This window comes from Chanodichthys erythropterus, chromosome 22 (genome assembly GCF_024489055.1).
Source record: "Chanodichthys erythropterus isolate Z2021 chromosome 22, ASM2448905v1, whole genome shotgun sequence".
NCBI classification, from domain to species: Eukaryota; Metazoa; Chordata; class Actinopteri; order Cypriniformes; family Xenocyprididae; genus Chanodichthys; species Chanodichthys erythropterus.
The window spans coordinates 8,764,841-8,790,793 of NC_090242.1; the positions used below are offsets into that span (position 1 = coordinate 8,764,841).

Genomic DNA, 25,953 nt, shown 5'->3' on the forward strand with positions numbered 1-25,953 from the left:
TGGAACCCCCTAAGTAGATCAGCTCTTGATAGAGCTGGGGGTACTCCTCTCATTAGGGACCCTATATAGAGTACCCAGCCTCCATAGTGCTTTGAAAAAGAAGCGCTCTGTAGGTCCAGGTTCGAGCAGAGTAACCCCTCATTTGTAAGAGTTTGGAAACTGAGTCCTGCTCCCCAGGATGCCCATCTCTTTGTTCAGTGTGAGCTGGGATTCTATATCCCTTTCATCTGGTTGCCTCTCATGAGGCAAGTATGGTAGGAGGCTCTGTTTAGGAAACAAACAGGTTGTTGGCTAGACGAGGTCACAAGTCAGATCGGGTTAGCCTCCCTGGTGGCTCTGGGGGTTGACACAATGTGCCCCTAAATAGTGACTGGCCAGGGCTCCTTTCGGCCCCTGGCCATACTACCTTAAATGAACCCCTTTCCCAGTGAATATGCTGGTTCCAAGCCTTTGAAAAGTCCTTCCGGTACCTTACGAAGGCACTTTTTCATTGAGGAGTGTAGCTTGGGCAGTGGACGTTGGGAATACTGTCACTAACAGCCTAGTGTGTGACCAGAAGGGGGAGTGGTTCTGGTGTTTCAAACTGCCATTATTGTGCTTAGTCACAGCCATTTTTCTCCCCTCAGCATAGAAACATGGGTATTTTGTTTCCCAAAGTGTCTCAGGACGCAGTGTGAGTTCCCTTTCAAAACGGAATGTCTCGGGTTACAACTGTAACCCTGGTTCCCGCAGCCATGCCTCCGGGCTGCCTGTTCAGTCCCGTCAGATGAAGAAGTGGATGACATGTTCTCTATGCGCTCCTTACATGCTTTCTAGGTGCACTAGTATGACATTATAGGCTGTCGCCGGCCAATAGGATTGATTTTACAGTTGCCTCAGATACCAGTCACACGTGGGCGTTCCCCATAATGTATAAGGATGCAGCGTCTCATTCCCTGTCCTCAGGGAACCAGGGTTACAGTCATAACTCAGGCTTTCTGTTCGCATTGTGGTCTCTGCACAATTTCTGTTAATCTCTTCAGTGTTTCTGTACAACCATTCATCCGAGACATCTGTGCAATCAATGTCAGATTCACCTCTTGAACATCACATAATAAACAAGCAAACTGTAGTTGGTAATTTTAAATGTCAGTCTCTTTCTGTTTAAGCATGCAGTGCTTGCTTAGAATAAACTTTGTGGACAAGATTTGTTTCTATTTTCACTCAAAAGGTGAAAAAAAAAAACTGAAGCTTTTTGCTCTTGCATTGTCAATACAAGATTTTGCTGAAAAATCTATCCACCTCTTGATGGAAATAACATCACAATTTTTTTTTCCATCAAGAGGTGCATCAATTTTTTGGTCAAGCTCTTGTATTGACAATGCAAGAGGTGAGCACTCTGTAAAGTCTCCTCCAGCACATCACAATGCATGTCAATGAAATTAAGGTCAGGACTCAATTCATGTGTGAAAATGATTCTTCATGCTCCCTCCAAAACATTTTTTTTTTTTTTTTTTTTTTTTTTTACAATTTGAGCATGATGAATATCGTACATGAACATTGTCATCCTGAAATTTGGCCATGATACATCTTCCTACGTTGTTGTTAAAGAAATGCAAATCTACACACTCCATCTTTTAGGGTTAAAAGAACTGTTGCCAAGCATATAACATGCTAGAAACATAATAATCATTGTAATAATGATCCATTCATAAACTCTTAAGTATTTGTCTATTAAAATCCAAACTGATTTTTTTTTTTTTTTTTTGGTCAGGCAGAGTATAATTTCCTGACAATACAAATCCCACGTCCTTTGTGACGCCAAAGATTTCTCATTAAAAGCAATGGTGTTCCTAGTCTGTAAATGCTGTGTAGCAATGCCAAAGGTGTGCCTTTAGCGTCTTAATAGTGGCAAGGCACTGGACAATGCTTCAGTTTTTAATGCCTTCGGAGTGAGAACGGTTTGAGACTACACACAAGGTGTCAAGGTTTGGCTGGTCAATAGATGTTGTAAATACATAATTTTGCTATTCAAAGGCAAGCATATAGTCTGATGAATAAAATATTTCTTTTTTTTTTTTTTTTTTTTGCCAGTGGCATGTTTTTTTTTGGAGCGCTCTTATGAACGGAAAAGGGCTTATATTTTTCCTTGTCTGCTGCATTCACATCACAGCTCAGAATCATCGCTGCTGAAGGGTTTGGGTTTAGGTTAGTTTCTCTGATGCTATCAGCCAATACGCATTGTCATTTCCTGCTGAATAACAATGAGTCATATTGCATTTTCACTATCATGAACAATGATGGCAGCATTCAGGTCACATACTTTCGAGCATCAGTAGAGCAACTGCTATTGAGATGAATGGGAATGCTAACGGATAGACTAGCATTATGCAAGATTGATGGGATCTATAAAAATTAGAGTTCGCAGCCGAGTTGAGTTGTTTGTGTTAGTAGTAGTAATGCCTTCAACTTCCATAGCATGCTGAACATCAAAATTAAACATAATATAAGCATTTTGGAAATATAAAGCTTACCAAAGTGTCAATAAAATTTAGAGTACAGGATTTGAGTGACGTTTCATCAAAATAAATGAGGTTAAGTAAAAGTGTATAATAAATTCTCTTGAATAAATAAACTATCATCTGTGTGTAAAGTAGAAAATACAACCTCATGATAAAACTATTCATATTATCTCCTTACTCAAAAGGCTGTGAAAAAAAGAAACATTACAAATAAACGTATAGAAATATTAAATTACTGAGTGCTGCTTCCTTAACAATTGCTAAAGGAGGAAAGAACTGACAGTGAAATGCTGTTGATGTCCATTTTTCTGTTGGTAAAAAGATAACTAATTTGCAGCAGTAACTGATTTGATAATTTGGCAACAAAACAGATACACCTTGTCTTAATAGAAATCTTAATTGAATCAAACCAAATATTGAACAACACACTCAAACGCACTAAAAACTACTGATTTTTGGAATAGGCACCATTTGTTCTTAACCTCTTTTGAGTATCGTTGTCAGCCAGCAATTAAGGTGAACCCAAGGTTAAAGAGAGATAGTCCTGATTTTAATCTGTCAACATAAGTCCTGCTTGTATTGCAAAATCAGACGCAGGAAAACGGAAGAATATACTGACATAAAAATAAGTGGCGCATCTTGGACGGCCCCGCAATCCAGTTAGTTGACATAATAAAGCCAATAGATGACATTGAAGAAAGAAAATACGGTGGGGAAGATCATTCTCGACCATTTGTCGATTGAATTGACATCAGTTAAGTCAGGGATAGTGATTTTAAGCTGTGAAGTGCGCCGTCGTAGCCGGCTCTTCTTCTGAGTAACGTGCCGTTCCAGGGCATTGCGTCCAAAGTTGTGCCTGGCCAGGCCGGCTTTCCGATACTGCAGCGTGGTGCTGTCAAAGGCCAGCATGGTTGTACGGGGGTCGCCCAAACCCAGGGTTAACTCTGATGTGCCCATTTCATTCTTGATCTCCAGAGGACTGAGAAGGATGTTTTCATGTGGGTCCATCTAAGACAAATACAGATGAACAGGTTAGTAATGGTAACAGTATACTTTTTGTTTTCTTTATTTTTTTTTACTCTCCAGAATTTTGTAATGCATTGTAAACAATATCAGTCGGGTGGAAAAAATGACAGATTGGTTTCTGAAGGTCAACTTTTTCTTTATCTGTATTTTTTTTTTTTAATGAATTTCCAATAAAATTAATCACATTTACATAAAACAACGTGGAAATAAGAAAACAAATGCTAACTTACCCACTGTTTTTCATGAATTATTCTTTAAACACTTTGGCATTGTAACACAGTATTTAACATAGACTGAGACAAACCAACAAAGTGCCAGTAACACAGTCTTATGGAAATGGGTTGGTGCACATAGACATGTAAAGCAAAGTAAGGTAAGGCATGGTGGTACACATGATAGTATTTATGATATATTCTACAAAATTGTGATCTTTTTATGACAAATAATAGGGCATCCTGTTGGATGCTGAACCGATATGTAGAAATATCTAATAATACAAAAAAATAAAATAAAAATAAATCAATAAATGTTCAATTGTTTCCTTTTCCTTTCTGAATTGTACTTTCAATCCTATATTAATAAATACTATCTAAAATAAAATACTAAACATTTGTTTTGGTGAGTGGTTTAGAGGGAAAAGAGAGGTGATGGCAATGGTGAAAAGAAAAAAAAAACATTCTGTTATGATTTACTCACCCACATGTCATTCAAAAACTGACTTTCTTTCTTCCTTGAAACACAAAAAGAGATTTTGAAAAATATTCTGCCCGCTCTTTTTCTATATTTTGAAAGAGACCTGGACAAGTTTCCAACGTAACAAAAAAGTACCATAAAAGTATGACTTTAGTATGTGCTTTATGTGACTTTTGCAAAGTCATCTGAAGCTGTACAATAACTTTTGTGAGTAACAGACCACGGAAAATCTTCCCTTCAGAAGAAAGTCATATGTGTTTGGACAACATAAGAGTGTTTAAATGACAGAATTTTCAATTTGGGTCAACATTTTTTTAAGAGGAAACAAGAAATCATAAAAAAAACAACACATTCTTACTCCCAACTCGTCAGGATACACATTAACAAACAGGGTACCACTTTAGCTTCATTTTTCGACATGCAATGTACTCCATTGCTTCAATGAGAAACCTTTGGTGTCAATACACAGATACAATGGTCATGGGAATTTTATCATCATGATGAATATATGTATATTGGGGTATAATTTTTCCATTATGACATACACCGATCAGGCATAACATTATGAGCACTGAAAGGTGAAGTGAATAACACTGTACATCTCTTCATCACGGCACCTGTTAGTGGGTGGATATATTAGGCAGCAAGTGAACATTTTGTCCTCAAAGTTGATGTTAGAAGCAGGAAAAATGGGCAAGCGTAAGGATTTGAGTGAGTTTGACAAGAGCCAAATAGTGATGGCTAGACGACTGGATCAGAGCATCTCCAAAACTGCAGCTCTTGTAGGGTGTTCCCGGTCTGCAGTGGTCAGTCTCTATCAAAAGTTGTCCAAGGGAGGAACAGAGGTGAACCGGTGACAGGGTCATGGGCGGCCGAGACTCATTGATGGCTGGCCCGTGTGGTCCGATCCAACAGATGAGCTGTAGCTCAGATTGCTCCAGAAGTTAATGCTGGTTCTGATAGAAAGGTGTCAGAATACACAGTGCATCAGTTTGTTGCGTATGGAGCTGCAGACCAGTCAGGGCGCCCATGCTGACCCCTGTCCACCACCGAAAGAGCCAACAGTGGACACGTGAGCATCAGAACTGGACCACGGAGCAATGGAAGAAGGTGGCCTGGTCTGATGAATCACGTGGATGGCCGGGTGCGTGTGCGTCTCTTACCTGGGGAACACATGGCACCAGGATGCACTATGGGAAGAAGGCCAGCCGGCGGAGGCAGTGTGATGCTTTGGGCAATGTTCTGCTGGGAAACCTTGGGTCCTGCCATCCATGTGGATGTTACTTTGACACGTACCACCTACCTAAGCATTGTTGCAGACCATGTACAGCCTTTCATGGAAACGGTATTCCTTGGTGGCTGTGGCCTCTTTCAGCAGGATAATGCTCCTGCCACAAAGCAAAAATGATTCAGGAATGGTTTGAGGAGCACAACAACGAGTTTGAGGTGTTGACTTGACCTCCAAATTCCCCAGATCTCAATCCAATCGAGCATCTGTGGGATGTGCTGAACAAACAAGTCCGATCCATGGAGGATCCACCTCACAACTTACAGGACTTAAAGGATCTGCTGCTAACATCTTGGGTTAGATACCACAGCACACCTTCAGGGGTCTAGAGGAGTCCATGCCACGACAAAAGAGGGACCAACACAATATCAGGAAGGTGCTCATAATGTTATGCTTTATCGGTGTATATTTTGTGGTATGATTTTCAATTTAAACAGCCACAATAATTTTCTTACACTATTTAAACATTTTTGCACACATAACCCAACCACTAAACTATCCAATTTGTATATTATTTAATATAAAACACAGGATATAACAGGCAGATACAACTACAGTCACAATTTATACAAGGTGTACATATTTGAAGTGTTCTGAGGACAAATGATTGATTTACGTGAGGAGCAGACCCAAAAAGTGATCACCATCTCTATCCGCCGTAAAGCTCATTTCCTAGTGATGGGGAGTCGACTCCAAAAGAGTCGATTCCTCGACTCTTAATAACCCTCGTGTCGGAGTTGACTCCAGCATAGGAATCGACTCTGGTTGTCGACTCCGTTGCTGTGTCTGAAATCACTCGCTCGTGCATCAGAGAGCTGGAGCTGTCGCAGAAACAACATCACAGTCACATACTTTTATCCTACATTTAGCTTACTTTCCAAAAAATAGAATAATAGCCACTTACATTGTAATTATACATACCTCCATGCCAGAAGTTTTATTAATACAATAAATATTAATTTGGTTTGCCATGGTTATCCTAATTTGTGTTCATGAGTAAACTAATTATTTTAAATATAATAAACAACAACAACAACCAATATAAATACATTAATATGTATACATTTATGGATGTATTATTCTTAAACTCTTCTGTCCAAGCAGCTTTTTGGACTAAACTTGACTCATTTGGCCAGTTACGGCAGTTTTATGCTTTGTGTCAAAAAAAGAATAGCATACATTTAGTGTGTAATAATGACAGCAATCTTATTGCTGAACCTGGATTCCGGGAGTCTATTCCATTGACTCCTAAGGTGGGAGTGGGGAATCAGTGTCAACGCCGGAAAACCTGGAACCTGAACACCCCTATCAGATCCTGTGTGTACACATTCAAATAGCAATGCCAGAAGAAATGTTAGAAACGCCATTGGCTTTTGTGTGCCTCGTGACCGATTCCACTCTGTTCTTCACATAAAGATATTGTATGGCTTCAGAAGACTTTTTTGGTCAGTTTTTGAAATACCTGTGACTGTACTTTTATTTGCCTGTTACATGTTTTATATTATTGAGAAGTGGGAAGGATTAGGGTAGGGGTGGGGCTAGGTGCTCCAAAATATCTATGAAAGTATAATTATTTATGAAATCATCTCTACTTTTACAAATGCATGCACAAAATTAAATGTGTCTTGATCTGATGGCTAAGGCAAACAACAGAAAGCAATGGAGTACCCTACACATTGAAAAGTGGTGCTAAAAGGGTACCCTGCACATTTGAAAGTGATGCCAAGTGGTCTTGACCAAACGTCCATATGTGACAAGTTGGAAATGAGAACAAAGGGCTGGGTCTCAAATAAATTTGCTGCACTATATGCCATAACTCGTTTTCAGTACCTTATTTTTTGAATCGCCTAGTCCTAATGCTGCATCGTCCACAAAGATTGGTTCCCACATGGAGTCATGTGCGTCAATATCCCTCTGTTTCATTCTGGCGTACAGAGCATCGTCTCTCTGAACTACATTTCCCACCATCCACTGAAAGCATACAAAATCATTACCATCAAAGCAGTAACTTTTCAAGAAATTTAGAAGTGTGAGGCAATGCTGGCATTTTGTGGATTATGCCACAAAGAAAACCACAGCTCTAAACCCAAGAGCATCCTTCAATAAGTTCCACTACATCTGAGCACCAGCGAAACATCTTCAAAATTTTAAACAATAAGAGTCTTGACCAGTTCCCTGAGTGCTGTTATTGCTCGATCAACTGTATATCAGTGGTTTTCAAATGTTAGGGTCAGTACCCAAAACTAGTTCACAGATCTGTAGCTACTAATAGGGTAAACAATGCTAAATGGCAATATTAAAACCCCCAAAATATAAATATAAATATCTCGGTCCAGAACCAAAACCAGCTGAGATCTACTGATCTATGTTTTATAATTGATGTAAAATACATAAACAGCTAAACAACTACAGTATCACTGCTATTATTTCATCCTCTAAATATAGTACTTTACTAGCCAGCATTATCCTGATACAAGCAATCAGCTTTTTCCCAGTCCAATCTGGAATATTTTGTTGCCTAAACATATTACAGATACTGTGAATTAGGGAAAAAAAAGGGGGGTAAAAGTAATAGAGTGCTGTTTTCTGCGTCTTCTTAAGAGTTTTAGATGCATTTATCCTATTTATCTTACAGATGCAAGAAAGTCCTTGCAAAATATCTGGATTTCAGCATTTAGCTTTTGGAGTCATAACACAGAGGTTTACTCAACAGCCTGTCCTGTTAATGTTACATCAGTGTTTTCAATCAAATTTTTATTGAGATTTCGTGTGTTATTTAAGTCAGACTGTGTTTGTCTGTAGATGAAGATCCGACCACAATTTTATAAACAATCAGTGCAGAAATCCTGTTACTGTATTTTTGGAAGGGTTAACAAGCTTATTGAAGCCACTGTGTATTTATATTTTTATTAGCCTTTTTATTATTTTCACCTTATGTCATGATGCCATAAAGGAGGGTAAAACAAAAGTCAATAGGTTATTCTCACTGCGATGATGCATTAGAAGTTATGTGAATACCTGCAGACAACATATTAAATGTCATATACTAATGTAACGGTGATAGCGTTCTGTGCATTAAGTTGGGAAAAAAAGCAAAAGGCTTGACTCAAATTCTGCCTCAACATAAAACCACACCAATGTCTGCAACAGCCAAACAGCCTTCAAATATGACTGCAAACAAAAGTCATAAAATAAGAAGAACCACTGCTTTCATTCTCAAACAAATAAACTACTCTAAATGTACAGATTTTATAGGGTCTGGGGTCTTTTAGGGCAGTCTCATGTTGGTTACAATCCAGTTAGACATTGAAATTACAGTGAAGATATGAATACAGACTAGACAGAACAATCAAAACAACCATTCACAAGTAACGGGCATTGACACTGACATCGATTTGCAGTGGCAAATCCACCTGGAGTCAATTAGGCCTATTTAAATTCAGAGCTGGTGATTTCCGGTAACATGAGTGTCAGTGACAGTTTTCAGTTTTATAAAATTCAGTTAGTGACACAATGCGATTTAAACATTGTATTTGTGAACACCCTTTAACATACACTTAAAAACAACCCAAGTTACACTCTAAAAAATGCTGGGTTAAAAACAACCCAAGTTGGGTTGAAAATGGACAAACCCAGCATATGGGTTGTTTTAACCCAGCGGTTGGGTTAAATGTTTGCCCAACCTGCTGGGTAGTTTTATTTATTTAAACAGATGCAATTAGAGGCAACGATAATAGACAAAAGGTGAATGTTTATTAATAAGATTTAATATTTTATTAATATAAATGTATTAATAAGCAATTTAATAAATGTTTATTGTTTAATAATTATTCATTGAACATTAATAAATGTTAATTTCCAACATACTTTGGGTTAATTTTAATTAAGCAATACAGTCATTTTTGAACAATAGTTGAGTTAAATAAAACTACCCAGCAGGTTGGGCAAACATTTAACCCAATCACTGGGTTAAAACAACCCAATTGCTGGGTTTGTCTATTTTCAACCCAATTTGGGTTGTTTTTAACCCAGCATTTTTTAGAGTGTAGTTTGAAAATGGACAAACACAGCGGTTGGGCTAAATGTTTGCCCATTGTGCTGGGCAATTTTATTTAACTCAACTATTGTTTTAAAATGACTATATGTCTGGCTTAAAATGAACCCAAAATATGTTGGAAATTAAAAATCAGACACATAATTACTAGAGGCAACAAAAGGTGAACATTTATTAATAATTAAGTTAATAAATGTTTATTGTTTAATCATTATTCATTAAACTTATTAATAAATATGAATTTCCAACATACTTTAGGTTCATTTTATGCAAGCAATACATTCATTTTTAAACAACAGTTGAGTTAAATAAAACTACCCAGCAGGTTGAGCAAACATTTAACCCAACTGCTGGGTTAAACAACCCAATCGCTAGGTTTTTCCATTTTCATTTTTTTTTTTTTTTACCCAGCATTTTTAAAGTGTAGGAATCACATCAATTTGCATTATAATTTATATTGTGAGCAGAAGAACTACTTCAGTATAATAATTTACTATTTTGGTAACACTGTACAATAAGGGCCTATTAGTTAATGTGTTAACTAACAATAACTAACAATGGGCAATACATTTGTTACAGTATTTATGCATCTTTGTTAACATCAGTTTATAAAAAGACAACTGTTCATTGTTAGTTCATGTTAGCTCAGGACCATTAAAACATAACTTTTGATTTTGTTAATGTATTAGTAAATGCTGAAATTAACATTAACTAATATTATTAAATGCTTAAGAAGTATTTTTCATTGTTAGCATGTTAACGAATGTAGTTAAAGGTTAACCACTGATTTTAAACCAGCTTTGTATTGTTACAATGTCAGTAGTATATCTAAATGAACATAAGTGTACTCTTTCTCCATGTTACTTCCTTGTTTATTTGCCAGCAAAAGGGTTTTTGCCTACCCTTTTTAAAAAAATCTGTTTTCTCTAGTCATGTAGCACAGATTCTTTCTTTTTTTTTTTAATGCCTACACAGACAGCCAACTTTTACTAAAAGCCCATCTTTCCGCCGGTGAATTAACTTTTACAAATGTTATCAAAAGGAACCTTATTGTAAAGTGTCACCACAATTTTTATAATTCACTTTTTTTCAACATTAAATGTATAATTACTGTTAAAGTTACTGTGCAGCTAATATAAACTTTGGTAATGTTTGAATTTCAAACATACTTTGTTGGGATCCATTCTCATTTTTTCATTGTTGGCTGTGGAGGCTTTCTCTGCAGCTCTCTTCTGCCGCTGCGGTCCCCTGCCGAAGAAGATATAGTTCACCAGCGCATACTCCAGCAGAGCCAGGAAGACGAAGACGAAACAGCCCATCAGGTACATGTCAATGGCTTTGACATATGGAATCTTTGGAAGAGTCTCCCGCAAATGTGTGTTGATGGTGGTCATGGTCAGCACTGTGGTGATGCCTACGTTCAAGAGGGAATTATTGTTAAGAGTGCAAATGACAAAAAGTGGATTCTAATGAGGTATTTGGAAACAAAGACTTATAAATACTGATTGTCCAAGCAAGGAACAAATGGGCAAGTAGGATCAAGAAAGGGAGGCAGAATCTAGTGGCTCGAAGTGCAAGGGTTTTAATGAGTGAAAAGGGCAAAACTAAAAGCCAGGTAACTTAAATTAAACAAAAATGTGTTCAAAAACTCAGAGGGGAACACACAAAAGAAAACATAGGTATACTTATACACAATGGCTAATGAGAAAACTAGAAAACACCTGGGAATGATAATGGACTAACCAACAGAAAAACTACAAGGGGACTACAAAATGGCAACTGGAAACAGAAAATAGCCAAATATAAACTTAACATAAAAGTCCAAATGGGAGACAAGACAAAACCTTTTTCTTTCTACACCTCAGCTTTGAAATTGTTTGCATGAATTTATATAGTTTGGGGATTTTCTGTGTATTTAATTAATTCATTGATCACCTACACCTGTCCTTCACTTAGTCTCTTGGTACCTTTATGTATTTAAACCCTCAGTCATTGGCTGCATCCGAAAACTGGAAAATGCTGCCTTCTGAGGACGCATTTCAAGGTAGGAAGGCATCAAGGCACGTCTGAATCCAATGTTAGCTTCACTTCCTGTCTCAAGAGATACCTTCCTCAGATCGATTTTTGAAGGAAGCATAGATGTATCCTTAGCTACCTTTGATTATCCCACAATCCTGTGCTTTCCATTCTGTGACAGTTGAGCTAGAAAAATAAAGATGGCGTCCGAACGTTGCGTTTGCTGCTCAGTTTGTGTATAAATGTACGAACATATTTCAATTTTGATATTGAGATATTACTACTGTAGTAATTAATTATTTGTTTAGTTCTCACCAAAGCTTGCACTATTTTGCTGTAGATCATTAAACTGTTACGCTGCCTCAGAAGTCTGTCCGAAATCAGTTGCATGAGGTGCCTTCATGCACAAACGCTGCCGTACAAGTCATTCTCTTATAAAGGCAGCGAGGCAGCAAGACAGCTACTTAGGTTTTCCGACGCAGCCATTGTCTGCCAATGTAACGATTTTGTCGCTAGGCTTTTCTCAAATCTAACAACTTCTTGGACAAACTTAATCTAGATTCTGTGACTCGCCCACTGATCTATATTCATATTAGTATAGATCTGTGGACTCGCAAGTATGCTGTTATCTAGCGACCAGTTTTAGCTACTTTCAGCTGAAAGCAATTGGCAACGCTGTCATCTGATCATAAGCAGCGTCCTATTTTGGAGGCTGTGTCCTCTGGAGTTTGCATATGTCATCAAGGAAGTCTTATTTAAGAAAAGTAATCGTAATAAAATCAACTGTTATTCCTCGTGAGGTGTAAAATACTGTAATTTTGTTCTTACTTTGGTTACTTTTGAGACTGCCACGATGAAGTATGCAGCCTTCAAATGTGACCTCCGGAGGATGCAGCCTTTGAAATTAGACGCAGCTAATGTCTTGTTGAAGTTTTATGGTGGTTTTTCTCTGTATCATTCCTGGTGTTTATTAAATGTGTTTTCATTGCTTTTCTGTGAAAAGCATCTTTTGTGGATTATCCTGTCTAGCCAGTGCATGACAATTGCCTCCTATGAAAACTAAATGTGATCACCCTAAGTATGACCTCATTTATAAAGTTAGAAAAACATGTGCGTGTGTGAGGGGGCTTTTTCTGAATTGTTTCCTTTCAGTTGATGATTCAGAATCTTTCATGCTCTCAGCTGGAAGAGTGGGAGTTAGGCACCTTAATTGGTGAAACACAAAGCCTTCCTGCTTCTCAGCAGTGATTAGGAAATAGTTCTGTCATTTTATGCATTGAAATATCCATTCAGTGTCATTCTGACAATTTTCATGAAATTCATTGCAGATCCTACCTATCCATGCAGATTCACATTTGTATCCACATATTTTATCATTCTAATCAGTATGAGCTACACTTATATCTGTTCATCCTATACATCCACAATTACTCAGCCTTCTGTTAAATGCTACAGTGGTTTGCACTTGTGTGGATGAATGAGGCCAGGCCAGACGGCAATCACAAAGAGTGCTCATTTATTCACACTGAGAAGCCTGCATGCTTGCTACCTCAGCCTTGCATAATCAGTGATGACAGGAAAAAAGTCAAGGCATACGAGAGAGAGAGAGATGGAGAGAATGTGTGGTTTAAAAAAAAGGTATAAATGTCTGTCGCTATGCTTGATTAAAGACTTTCAAAAAAGGATCTTAGAGGGTACTTGGGGTGAACCTCATGAAACCTGTTCTAAAAACATGTCCCAGTCATATTTTATCCAAAATGCAAAATAATGCAATAACATAAAAGATCATTGTCTTACTGTCACGGTTAACTGTAGCATAATCCAAACAAAGAGAGATGCATGACGCAGAATGACGAATAATGAAAATATATACAAACCCGATTCCAAAAAAGTTGGGACACTGTACAAATTGTGAATAAAAACAGAATGCAATGATGTGGAAGTTTCAAATTTCAATATTTTATTCAGAATACAACATAGATGACAAATCAAATGTTTAAACTGAGAAAATGTATCATTTTAAGGGAAAAATAAGTTGATTTTAAATTTCATGGCATCAACTCATCTCAAAAAAGGACAAGGCCATGTTTTCCACTGTGTGGCATCCCCTCTTCTTTGTATAACAGTCTGCAAACGTCTGGGGACTGAGGAGACAAGTTGCTCAAGTTTAGGAATAGGAATGTTGTCCCATTCTTGTCTAATACAGGCTTCTAGTTGCTCAACTGTCTTAGGTCTTCTTTGTCGCATCTTCCTCTTTATGATGCGCCAAATGTTTTCTATGGGTGAAAGATCTGGACTGCAGGCTGGCCATTTCAGTACCCGGATCCTTCTTCTACGCAGCCATGATGTTGTAATTGATGCAGTATGTGGACTGGCATTGTCATGTTGGAAAATGCAAGGTCTTCCCTGAAAGAGACGACGTCTGGATGGGAGCATATGTTGTTCTAGAACTTGGATATACCTTTCAGCATTGATGGTGCCTTTCCAGATGTGTAAGCTGTCCGTGCCACACGCACTCATGCAACCCCATACCATCAGAGATGCAGGCTTCTGAACTGAGCGATGATAACAACTTGGGTTGTCCTTGTCCTCTTTAGTCCGGATGACATGGCGTCCGGGTTTTCCAAAAAGAACTTCAAATTTTGATTCGTCTGACCACAGAACAGTTTTCCACTTTGCCACAGTCCATTTTAAATGAGCCTTGGCCCAGAGAAAACGCCTGCACTTCTGGATCATGTTTAGATATGGCTTCTTTTTTGGCCTATAGAGTTTTAGCCGGTAACGGCGAATGGCACGGTGAATTTGTGTTCACTGACAATGTTTTCTGGAAGTATTCCTGAGCCCATGTTGTGATGTCCATTACAGTAGCATTCCTGTATGTGATGCAGTGCCGTCTAAGGGCCGAAGATCACGGGCATCCAGTTTGGTTTTCCGGCCTTGACCCTTACGCACAGAGATTGTTCCAGATTCTCTGAATCTTTGGATGATATTATGCACTGTAGATGATGATAACTTCAAACTCTTTGCAATTTTTCTCTGAGAAACTCCTTTCTGATATTGCTCCACTATTTTTCACCGCAGCATTGGGGGAATTGGTGATCCTCTGCCCATCTTGACTTCTGAGAGACACTGCCACTCTTTTTATACCCAATCATGTTGCCAATTGACCTAATAAGTTGACCCATATTGGTCCTCCAACTGTTCCTTATATGTACATTTAACTTTTCCGGTCTCTCGTTGCTACCTGTCCCAACTTTTTTGGAATGTGTAGCTCTCATGAAATCCAAAATGAGCTAATATTTGGCATGACATTTCAAAATGTCTCACTTTCAACATTTGATATGTTATCTATATTCTATTGTGAATAAAATATAAGTTTATGAGATTTGTAAATTATTGCATTCCTTTTTTATTCACAATTTGTACAGTGTCCCAACTTTTTTGGAATCAGGTTTGTATATTACAGAAAGAGCAAGAAGACTACACATGGAACATAACGATAACGCAAGACAAACAACTGAGGAAAACAGAGGGCTTATATAGACAAGGGAAGATCATTAACAGAATAGGGAACAGGTGAGGCAGTAATCAGGGACCATAACAACTAATGAAAGAACTAGAACTCAGGGCAAATGGTGAAATGAAAACAAACAAAACAAGATATTGAGGAGAATATGAGGAGGGCAGAGCAGAAAAGCAGGAGAGAACACCACTGCACTATAACAGAATCCTCAACCGAAGACACAGGAGGTGGATAGGGAGAGGTGAGTATATATATACAGTATATAAAATGAATGTCACCAGCTGTGCGTGCCTACCTAAAGCAACCCTGGCAGCCGAGGCATCATAGTTGATCCAGAAGGATACCCAAGATAGGATGGTGATTAGGATTGAAGGCATGTAGGTCTGCAGAATGAAGTAGCCAATGTTTCTCTTGAGCTTGAAGCTCAGGGAGAGGCGAGGATATGAACCTGGATGAAAATAACCCAGCAAAAAGATCACAATCCATAAGATGCATTTATAAAACGCTTTTTTGTACAGTTTAATGGTTCTGTATATTTTGTCATAGGATCAGACCAAATCACACTCAACTTCTCTGGTAATAATTTTGTATACTAGACACTGTAATATATGTAATACTCCAATACATTTGTGCATGGTGCTTTGTAAGCCCATAGGATAAAAGTGATTCATAAACATATATGCAGATAATTAACAAATACAGTTTATTGAGATAATTTATATTTATTAAATACATTTATATCTCTTTATGTATGTCACATTTAATGGCACAGTATAGGGAGGGAGAGAAAGAGACGATGAAGGAGAGCAGGAGACGGGATCAGGAAAGGATATCACAAAAAAAAAAAAAAAAAATCGTGCCAGATGTCAGAGTAGGACCCATGTGACTATGTTTTGACGAATCCATAACTTCTTATAACAGCGTGTTACTGCATGATGATAAAGTACCCCCCCTCCCAAAAAAAAAGAGGGAAAAAAACAAAAAAAAAAAACAGTGCATTAGCATTACACTACAAACGCAATGGAGTAGCAATTTAGACTATCCTGTGGCTTAAAAAGTGGTTGAAATCACGTTCTGGTTGGAATCGTTTTGAGATGTTGGAATACGACTGCCTTCATCCTCTTTGACATGCTGAACCAAACGTCATTTCCAAAGACTGCATCTACAGCTAACCTCCTGTCTTACATGACAAATTCATGAATATGAAAATGTAGTCAATGAATAAATCAAGTGGTCACACAACTTTTTGTTAAATAACTTATAAGAACACAGTGTGTCTTGTTTTTAATGTATGTGTTTTTCATTCTTAGACCAGGGTGAATTCATATAACCGCTGGGGCCTAGCATACCACTAGCCCCGCCAAACTGAGTAGGTTCATAAACCCCAACGAGTTGCTTATTCATTACTAAGGTCTTCCATGAATGACTTGCTTACTGACTCTAATGGAAACCGCTTCCTGAAGCAGAAACTGCCTCCTAGAGCCAGCTGCATATGTGTAAATGGGAGGGAGTTTTCGACCTTAAAGTGTCCTAATAAGTGGAGTTAGGTAATGTAGACTTTATTTTGCATTTGAGAACACCACCACAAACTGGTCTTTTAAGTAAAGTAAAGACTTTACCTTTGCTTTATCTAATCATATAGTTATTTCAGTTCTTGGCTTTTTCCTATAGTGTTCTGTAGTCTGGTGTTATTACCTGTAGAAAACACCACATTTTTAGAGATGAGTTTGTAGTCCACTATAGAGAACTGAGGAAGCTCTATCCTTTCAACCCCCGTTACTGCATGGTCGCCACCTCGCCAGTAAAACTCAATATCATCTGTGGTGTAGCCATCTGAGGGAGAAACAGACACATATTAAAACATATATGGATGGCGGTCATGTGATTGAGGTCTCATTGGTTGTTCTGAAGTCAGTCATAAATTGATCATATTCTGGCATCATTACAAGAGCATAAGTAATAAAAAAAGAGAAAGAAATGATACAGCTTACTGTTCCAGCTTATGAAAATCTGCATAAACTTGCAAATCCCAGCCCATTACACAAATGAACATGCACTTGCAAAGCTAACATAAGTTGATTAGCTAGTGACCCAAAAAAAAAAAATGTTTATGAACATTTTCTAGCAGCTGTGATGTTGTCTGGACAGATGCCACAAAATAAAATAATACATTCTGGGAAAAAAATGTAAAACATGGTTGGATAAATTTAACTTTGCCAAGTTATGAAACGTCAGCTACAGCAAACAGTGTCTTTATTCATTATAAACCTTGCATATCCATAATTTAACATGTTAAATCATGCAAGGCTTGCTAAGATGTGAAGAATTATAAATGATGAAACGTGATCAAGTTCAGCTGTGAACATTTACTACATCTGAGGGGAGCTCTGAAAGGGACCTGTAATATGGGTCATGATATGAGATATTCTCTCCCATCTAATAACAACAGAAGAATGTGCATGACATGTGCCACATGTTGTTGCCTGAATCATTATTTATTTTTATTTTTTTGTGTATAGTTGGGATCAAGCTCAGGGATGGACATGGGGCTAAAATCCAGCCCACCTGGCCCACAAGTTCCCCGTGAATATTTTTGCTGGGGTTAAGGCCTTAAATGATAGATATTATTGAATTTACAGCAAATGCAGTTAACAAACTTATTATTGCATTCTTGTCACATAGAAATGCACTGATTTTGAGATAGGATAACGTAAAGTAAATTCACTGCTATTAAATTCTGTCATCATTTACTCAACCTGTATGACTTTCTCTCTTCTGTGAAACACAAAAGGAGATATTTTGAAGGATGTCGGGAACCAAACCATTTTGGTTAGGCTATCCTTGACTTCTACTGTAATACTGGGAAAAATAATAATAATAATAAAAACAGGCTCAAATGATTTTCGTTTATGTTCCACAGAAATAAAGACATTCAGGGTTAGAATGACATTAGGGTGAGGAAATGATGCAATTTTGCATTTAACTATTTCTTTAAAAACAAAACATTTGTAAAGAGTTAACACCTCATTTATGCAAGACACGGATATCTATCTTTCATCAGGCTCTCTTTGAATTAACATTTTACCTCAATTAAAATTCATTAAAAAAGTTCATAAAACATATTTAAAGAGAGAGAGAGAGAGAGAGAGAGAGAAGCTTTGTCCTTAATTCAAGGGATCCAGGCTTTAAAGCTGTTTTGTTAAATTATCTTTTAACTGCCCTAATGAAATCTACCATAGTTCTTGCATATAATCCAGAGTTCACCTCTAGTTCTATTTATCTGTAAGATCATGGTAAAACCATTCTCATTACCATGGGTATATGATTTCTAAAATAAATAAATAATAATAAACTGCATAATTTGTAATAAAAATATTGTAAACGCATGTGTAACAACCTCTAAAGTCATGTATATTACGCAATATTTAATGTAAGTAATAACAGAAACATTTTTTAACAAATACATTTCTGCCAAAATACCATATTTCATTGAAGATAAGATTACTTATAAAGGTGGTGGACCTGGATTGACAAACTTGTAGTTGTGTGTATTGCTGTTTTCCAATTTACCTCATCATGTATTTAAATGGTTGCAGGTTTTTTCAGCTATATTCACGACAGAACCTGTATTGTTCCCATATCACATGACTCTATAACACAAAATTCTGAGTCAAATCTCAGTGGATCAAGTGACTTGTGCTGTTTATCATTTCATAAAGCGGCAGAAGTACATTCATCAGCGGCAGCGCTGTGAGGCTGAGACTGATCCCAGTCCGCTTTAGCTCTGCGGATAGCACCTAAAAACCACCACCTACAATGAGGGAGGGAAGGGTCTGGGCCAATCCGTGGCAAAAATGTCCAGTATGCCAAATTACCAATCCAGCCCTGGTCAAGCTGAACCTGTGTTATTAGAGAGCAGAGGATAAGCACATGCAAGCCTTGGGTCAAACTCATTGTCAAGTCAAATCATCCGGCACTCCATTTCTGACCTCAGCTGCAGAAAAAAGCCATCATAAATATTCAAACAAAACATGAGATATTTTGTTTGCTTCAGTGCTCTCTGTGCTGAAACTGACAGAAACACGAACAACCAGCCCATCTAGCCATAAATGATTGAGAAACATCTTATTGTATCGGAGCAAACAGCACTCTGCATCAGTCCAGAAAACTTGGTCTTGCATAATCCACCCATGGATGATCCCCTGAGCGATTGTTGAGTTATCATATTGAGGGCCAAAATGCAAAAGAATTATATATTAGAGGAAAAATATCCAAAGTGTTAGCAGATGTTATGCAAACAGTCTTCTAATACTCTAATGACTGGTAGTTGACATGTAGATGCAAAGATACTTATAGTTAGTAGAATGTCTAAAGTGGACTGTCAAAATAAAGTTGTTTATATAATCAATGTTAGTTAATTGATAATTAGTGTAACGAGTTTATTTTTTACTTAAGTCCATCTTCTGCTCTGTCATCCTTACCCATTAAACTTGCCCCTTCCATCTTAAAAGTTTGGACGGGGTGACAGACAAGATAGTGGAGCGCTAATGACAATTCAGTCCCTGGTCAGCCAGTATACTCATTCCCTGGGACTAAGCACCTGCAATAACCTTAATCAGTATTCTCCTAGAGAAGCGAACACAATCTATGTCCATTCATCAATCTTCACAACCAAAAAGGGCTGGAGAGGGTGACAGAACTGAAAGCATAGGACAACACTACTCCCCTTATTAATCTGCCTCTCCACTCTATACGAAAACACCTTTTTAAATCAGGTCTTATGAGGTGCCAACCCCATCTTCAGTCTCAACACCTCAATGTGGGGATCAAGATCAAGGGAAGATCCGGTGTTGCTGGAAACCTCTGCCTCAACTGCCATCACATCTAGCTCCTCAGAGCTAGAACTGCTACTAACATTCTCTCAGATCAGAAAAGCCATCAAAGTGGGCCTCCAGTTTCAGCCTGAGAGCATTGGAGTTAGCGGGTGAAACCCTGAGAAAGGGAAAAATCTGTCTTGAATTCCTCCACCTGTGATCCTTACAATCAAAGTCACCACACTGCCACAGCGGACTCAAGACCTGAACCGTGGGGTGCAGACGTCTAAAAAAGAACCAGGCAAGAGTGGAGCTTCCTCACTGTGAAACGATTACAAGTGAGGGCAGCCAGCTCCTTTGAGAGATGACCAAACATACTCCGCTCCTAAAAACACAAACTAAGAGTTGTTTGATTTCACACTTGCTTCATACACCGGCACATGCTTGAAGGCGTCCCCATAGTATCAGCTAGTGCTGTGGAATATAACCGTTTTTTTCTATGCATCGTGATGCTGATGTGAATGATTCAGAATCAGTACATTAAAACCAAAAGATCATATTATTTAAAAAAGTAATTGAATAGTAAAAATAATCAATTATCATTTTGACATTCCTTTTATTAAAAATGGTTTATAGTCTGAAATGTGAGGTTTACCATTTTATAAAACTTTTTTTCCCCTACTTTTTTAACATTTCCAGCACATTTCAACAATGCCATGATAAGATTGATAAATGTGATTATTTTGGTCACTATAATTATGATATGACATTTTCATATCCTTTCATCTCTAGTTTGCATGTTTCCTTTTTGAGGGAAATCTACGCTGAGTCATTAAATTGAAGCTATGGGAATGCCCCCAGCGTGACCAGTGTTTGAAGCATGTGTGCTACACGCCAATTCGGATTGGCTATGGCAGTAGGATGATGTCACTGCTGCACTGACATGCACTATGAAGGGCAGCCAAACAATACATCATCAGCTTTGTTGTCTTCAGTAAGAACGCTATCATCTGGAGAATGCTAAATGTTCAGTAAATGTGTGGCGCTATGCAGGAGGTTTTTAAATCCTGAGGATACACATAAATTGTGTCTAATATGCCTTGTATGGAGCATGCTGAATCAGCTCTTGAGGAAGCTTGCTGTCCTAACTGTGAAACATTTACAGTGAGGAAGCTCCACTCTGTTTAGGGGGAAGGGAGCCAGGCGGGTCCTGATTGGGCCCTGCTACTGCCGAGGCGAAGCAGCATGTCCGATCATGGGGCTTCCAGGTAGACCTCACTGATGAGCTCAAGACTAGGCCTAGCTCTTTCTTCAGCCTCACTCGAGAGCTCTATCCTCCTGAACAGAGCAAGCCTGCCTCCTCCCTCACTCCCACAGACAGCGAAATGGTGGAAATTATGAATCAGGCCAGACTGAAGCTGGACTGGTCCATGGAATGGAAGGAGCCTGCTCCTGGCAGGCTTGATAAGTGGTTTCTACTGGGTCATAAACAACCTCAGTTTGTGAGCCTTCCATTTCTTCAAGAGCTTCACAATGAAATGGTGAAGTCCTGGAAAAAGAAACATTACTTGGCTCATGGTTATTCGGCCTTAACACAAGCTACTGTGATGTGAAGGGGATGGATGAGCATGGGTCCATGAAGATGCCCCAGGTGGAAGCGGCCCCAGGTGGAAGCGGCACTTGTAAGTTACCTCTCCCCTGGAGCGGTGTCCTAGCAGAAGGCTCCCGCCTTGCCTACTAAGCCTTGCCGTTTAAAATCTAAACTAGTGGGCAAGGTGTATGTGGTGGCGGGTCAGGCTGGTGGGGAGCTTCACACTATGGGTGTGCTTCAAGCTTACCAGGCCGACCTGTTAAGAGACCTCAACTGCAGTGAGGGACTGTCCCCAGAGGCAGTAACAGAGCCACAGATTTTGCCCTCTGTGCCACCAAGTAGGCGGCCCATGCCATCAGCCACTCACTTGCTGCCATGGTTGCCACGGAGCAGCATCTGTGGCTTGATCTGTCAGGGTTAAAGGAGAAGGACAGAGCCTTTCTCATGGTTGCCCCAATTTCACCTCTTGGACTTTTTGGAACTGTCATAGAGGCAGAGCATCACATCCCCACTGTGGTCAGGACTCGTCAGTCCCCTCTTCAGACTCTGTCTCAGGTCCCAGCTGGAGACAGAGTCAAAAAGCGAGTGTCGCTGACTGGGCCCCACCTCAGAGGAGGCTTGAGGCGGCAATCTTGCGAGAAGCCTAATGCTGCGTTCACACCGAACGCGTCTGGGGCGTCAAATTCGCGCCAGACGCGTCTAGTTGGACGCTTGAACATTTTGAAGTCAGACGCTTCAGACGCGCGTAAAATTCGCTCAATTCGCGCGTATAAACAAAGTGTGTTCAGACGCGAATTCGCGTCATGGGAGGGGCTTTCATCTCTTTCTGCACAGATCCTCTGAATAAACACATAATCTCGTCAGTTGGAAACCTGTAGCGGCAATTTAACTCGGTTATGCCGGCCGACTTTTGCTAGCTAGAAGGTGGGCTAGTATCAACGGCTAAAATCATGCAAAAAGTTTTACAACTAACCAGATTGTCCGATTTCTTCGCTTATTCTCTTCCAGGCAAGGTCCTTTTTATTCCTGTCTCGATAAAAATATAATGACACATCACAGAACTCAGGGTGGCTAACGTTACACACAGCGACATCTTTGTTCTGGTCTCCGGCATCACTGATCACATCATAAACACGTTACTACCAAAGCAGAGTCCCTGATTGGTTAACGCGCCGCGAATTTACGCCAAAGTTCAGATTTTTCAACTCGGGCGTTTGGGCGTCAGACGCTCAATTCGCGCGTCAGCCGCGTGAACGCTCAATTCGCGCCGCGCCATTCGCGCGTCAACGGCCGATTCGTGCCGCGCTAGACGCTTGATTCGCGCCGCAGGACCTCTAGACGCGCGTTTGCATTGACTTAACATGTAAGTCAGACGCCTCAGACGCCCCAGACGCGTTCGGTGTGAACGCAGCATAAGGAGGACTTTAGGGATGTAATTACAGCCAGACAGCAATCTAAGTCAAAGGCCCTTCTTGGCTTGTGTGCAATAGCCTGTATGTATTAAAAAACCAGGAAGCTACACCACGTGTTGCTCTAATAAGGAATTGTATCTGAGATCAGTGGTGATTATAGTGAGAAACTCTCCAGCACTGTGAGATTAATTAACTACAAACCAAACTTGAAAATTCATATGCTATATGCAGTGGCTTTTTAGGGATGTAAAATGCAATACAATCAATAATTTGTGATGTGTTAATTCTGTGTAACCTTTATTTAACTAACAAGAGTACAAAGAAAATACTTTTAGTTTTATTCATTTATTTTATTGGCCAACTGAATTGTATTTTAGAAAAGAAAATCAACAAATTTTGATAGCTGCAACACATTTAAAAAAAAACAAACAAGTTGGGACAGAGGCCAAATAAAAGTGAAAAGATTATATAATCTACCATACATAATATTCTGAAAAGATTCAGGGGATCCAGAGACATCCCAGTCTGTGAAAAGATTCAGGGAATCCAGAGATATCCTAGTCTGTGTAGGGCAAGGCAGGAATATGTTGAATATGCGTCACCTTTAAGCCCTCAGATGGCATTGCATGAGAAACCATCATGCCGCTGTGTTAAATATAGCCATATGGGCTTGAAAGTGCTTTGGAAAACCATTGTCACTTAAAGCAGTCTGCAGCTGCATCATCAAATGCAACATGAATCTCTGTCATGCAAGGATAAAGCTATACCTATACATCAAATCTATGCAGAGATGCCGGCAAGTTCTCTAGGCCCAGACTCATCTCAGATGGTCCAAATGACAGTGGAAATGTGTGCTGTGTAATGTTGTCAAAAGTACCAACTTCGAAACCAAGCCGGTTGAGCGCTGTTGAGTGGATTCGTAGACACCTGTGATTGGCCGTTGTGTTCACGCCCTCAACATATATGTCTGTGATTTGCTACAATGATCAACGCATGGAAGGGTTTGAAAGCGGGAGTGTTTGAAAGTAGGCATCAGTCCGCTGATAGCTGACATCTTTCAAATGCTCCCTTGTGTATCACAAGCGCTCAGTGAAGAGCGTCATTCATGACTATATACAACATGTTTTTGAAGCGTTGATCATTGTATCCAATCACAGACATAGGGGTCCACATTTCTGCTTGTTTTGGGGAAAATTGTCCTCAGTCCCAAATTTGAAAGGGACCATCAAGACTTTCATCAGTGAAAGGTGCCAAAGCAAACATCTGTCATGGTATGGGCTTGTGCATCAGTGCAAACTGTATGGGTGACTTGGATATGTATGAAGGTACCATTAATGTGCAGGTGTATATTGGGGTTGTACAGAGACATATAACAGCATCAAGATTATATCTTTCCTGCGAGGCAAGACAATGCCAAGCCTCATTCTGGATGTGCTACAACAGAGTGTTTTTTTTTAGCCACTCTGCACCGTAAAGTGAATGTGCTTGACTTGACGTGCCTACAGTCCAGATCTGTCTCCTACTGAAAATGTATGGTTCAATAAAGAAAAGGAGAATCAGACAAAGACGACCAAGGATTGTTGAGCAGCTGTCTTGCATTAAGTGAGATTGGGCAAAAATTCCGCTTGCAAAACTGCAACAATTTGTATCCTTAATTCCCAAATGATTAAAAAGTGTAATTAAAAGGAAAGGTGATGTAACACATGGGTAAACATGCCTCTGTCCCAACCTTTGTGCATTGCAGCCATCAAAATCAAAATGTGTATATATTTACAAAATACAATTAAGTTGGTCAGTGAAAACAGTGGGAACCTTTTCTTTGTAGTTTTGTCAGTTAAATAAAGGTTAAACAGAATTAACAAATCACAGATTCTAAATTTTAATGCATTTTACAAAATGCCCAAACCTTTCTGGAAACTGGGTTGTAAGTTGTGGTGCGTTTTCCCCAAAATCACACCTGAGTGTGGAAGGAATTCAATATTTTTCTCTCTTCCTATATCTTCTCTTTTTTTGCGAATAGAGATTGGATTGGTGTAAAGGGCTTTTCTAATAGTGAAGCAGTTTTGTGTTTGAGCATCCCTGTCCTGTTATCTATAAGCTCTTGATACACGAATGAACGCTTTGTGTCACTCCAGTGTGTGAGTCAAGCTGTTTCAAGTTTGACTTGTATGCTGTAGCAGTTGTGATGTGATTGTTTCATGTTTCACATTAAACTGCAGCTGGGCAGTTAGGTGCCATATTATTGCATACCCTAATTTCACCTGCTTCTCCTCCAGATTCAGGATGGAATGTTAGAAAGGCTTTATAACTAGCACGAGCTTGTATAGTGAAAAGTTTTAGTTCCATTTTTCTCATCAGTTGCCCCATATAATTTTTTGAGGAGGGAGGGAGTTTATGCTGATGCGTTTCCCTCGCGTTTCTGTATAGGGAAAGCGAGGTTGAGGCACGGTCTGTGACAGCCTCCCTACCACCTAGCAATAGGTGAAGGAGTGTGGAGAAGTGTCAGGATAACTCGAGTTGCTCGCATATCGTTCTTTTCTTTCTGCTCTTCCTAGTATGAGAGTTCATGTGTGACAGCGCTTAATGAGAGCTGTCTTAGACAGAAAGTACAGTAATTGGAGACTTTCTTGTCAGCAGCTTTCCCTAGTAAAAGATTGGAGGATATGCTTCTTTTGGAAAAGGAAGCTGGGCGATGTTTTTAGCAAATATTTTGCATTCCTTGTCTTTCATTTGCCGGCCCTTATTTAGGTATGAGGTAGAGGTATTCTCAGCCTCCCTCTATTATCAGAGCTGTTGGGATTCTCTTCAGAAGAGGTGCCTCCTTAGCTATGATTCTCTCTAAAATTGGGTGCGGGTGTGAGAGCCCCATTAGATATCACATTCATATGACAGCAGAAAGTGGAATATCTCCCAGGATTAAAAAAAACCCCAAAGTGGTAGTGTCCCCACTCGTCTCTCTTTGTCGATACATTAGACATTTGACGGTGCACTGGTGAGCTTCCTTTCTTAAGTCGGTATGAATGGGCTGATTTAGA

At 39.2% G+C, this 25,953-nt stretch overlaps 1 protein-coding gene across 2 annotated transcripts in view; it reads right to left on the reverse strand.

Moving 5' to 3' along the window:
• Window positions 1-3,161: 3,161 nt before the first annotated feature.
• The window catches only part of LOC137012427 (gamma-aminobutyric acid receptor subunit beta-2), a 99,734-nt gene continuing 76,942 nt past the window's right edge, over window positions 3,162-25,953 (reverse strand). The window contains exons 6-10 of one of the 2 annotated variants that reach the window (XM_067375626.1): window positions 16,797-16,934; window positions 15,397-15,549; window positions 10,732-10,976; window positions 7,339-7,479; window positions 3,162-3,509 (exon numbers count right to left, since the gene is read on the reverse strand). In XM_067375626.1, the coding sequence (XP_067231727.1) occupies window positions 3,162-3,509; window positions 7,339-7,479; window positions 10,732-10,976; window positions 15,397-15,549; window positions 16,797-16,934 (1,025 nt within the window). The remainder of the gene's footprint in view (window positions 3,510-7,338; window positions 7,480-10,731; window positions 10,977-15,396; window positions 15,550-16,796; window positions 16,935-25,953) is intronic. The other variant, XM_067375627.1, reaches the window with a different exon arrangement.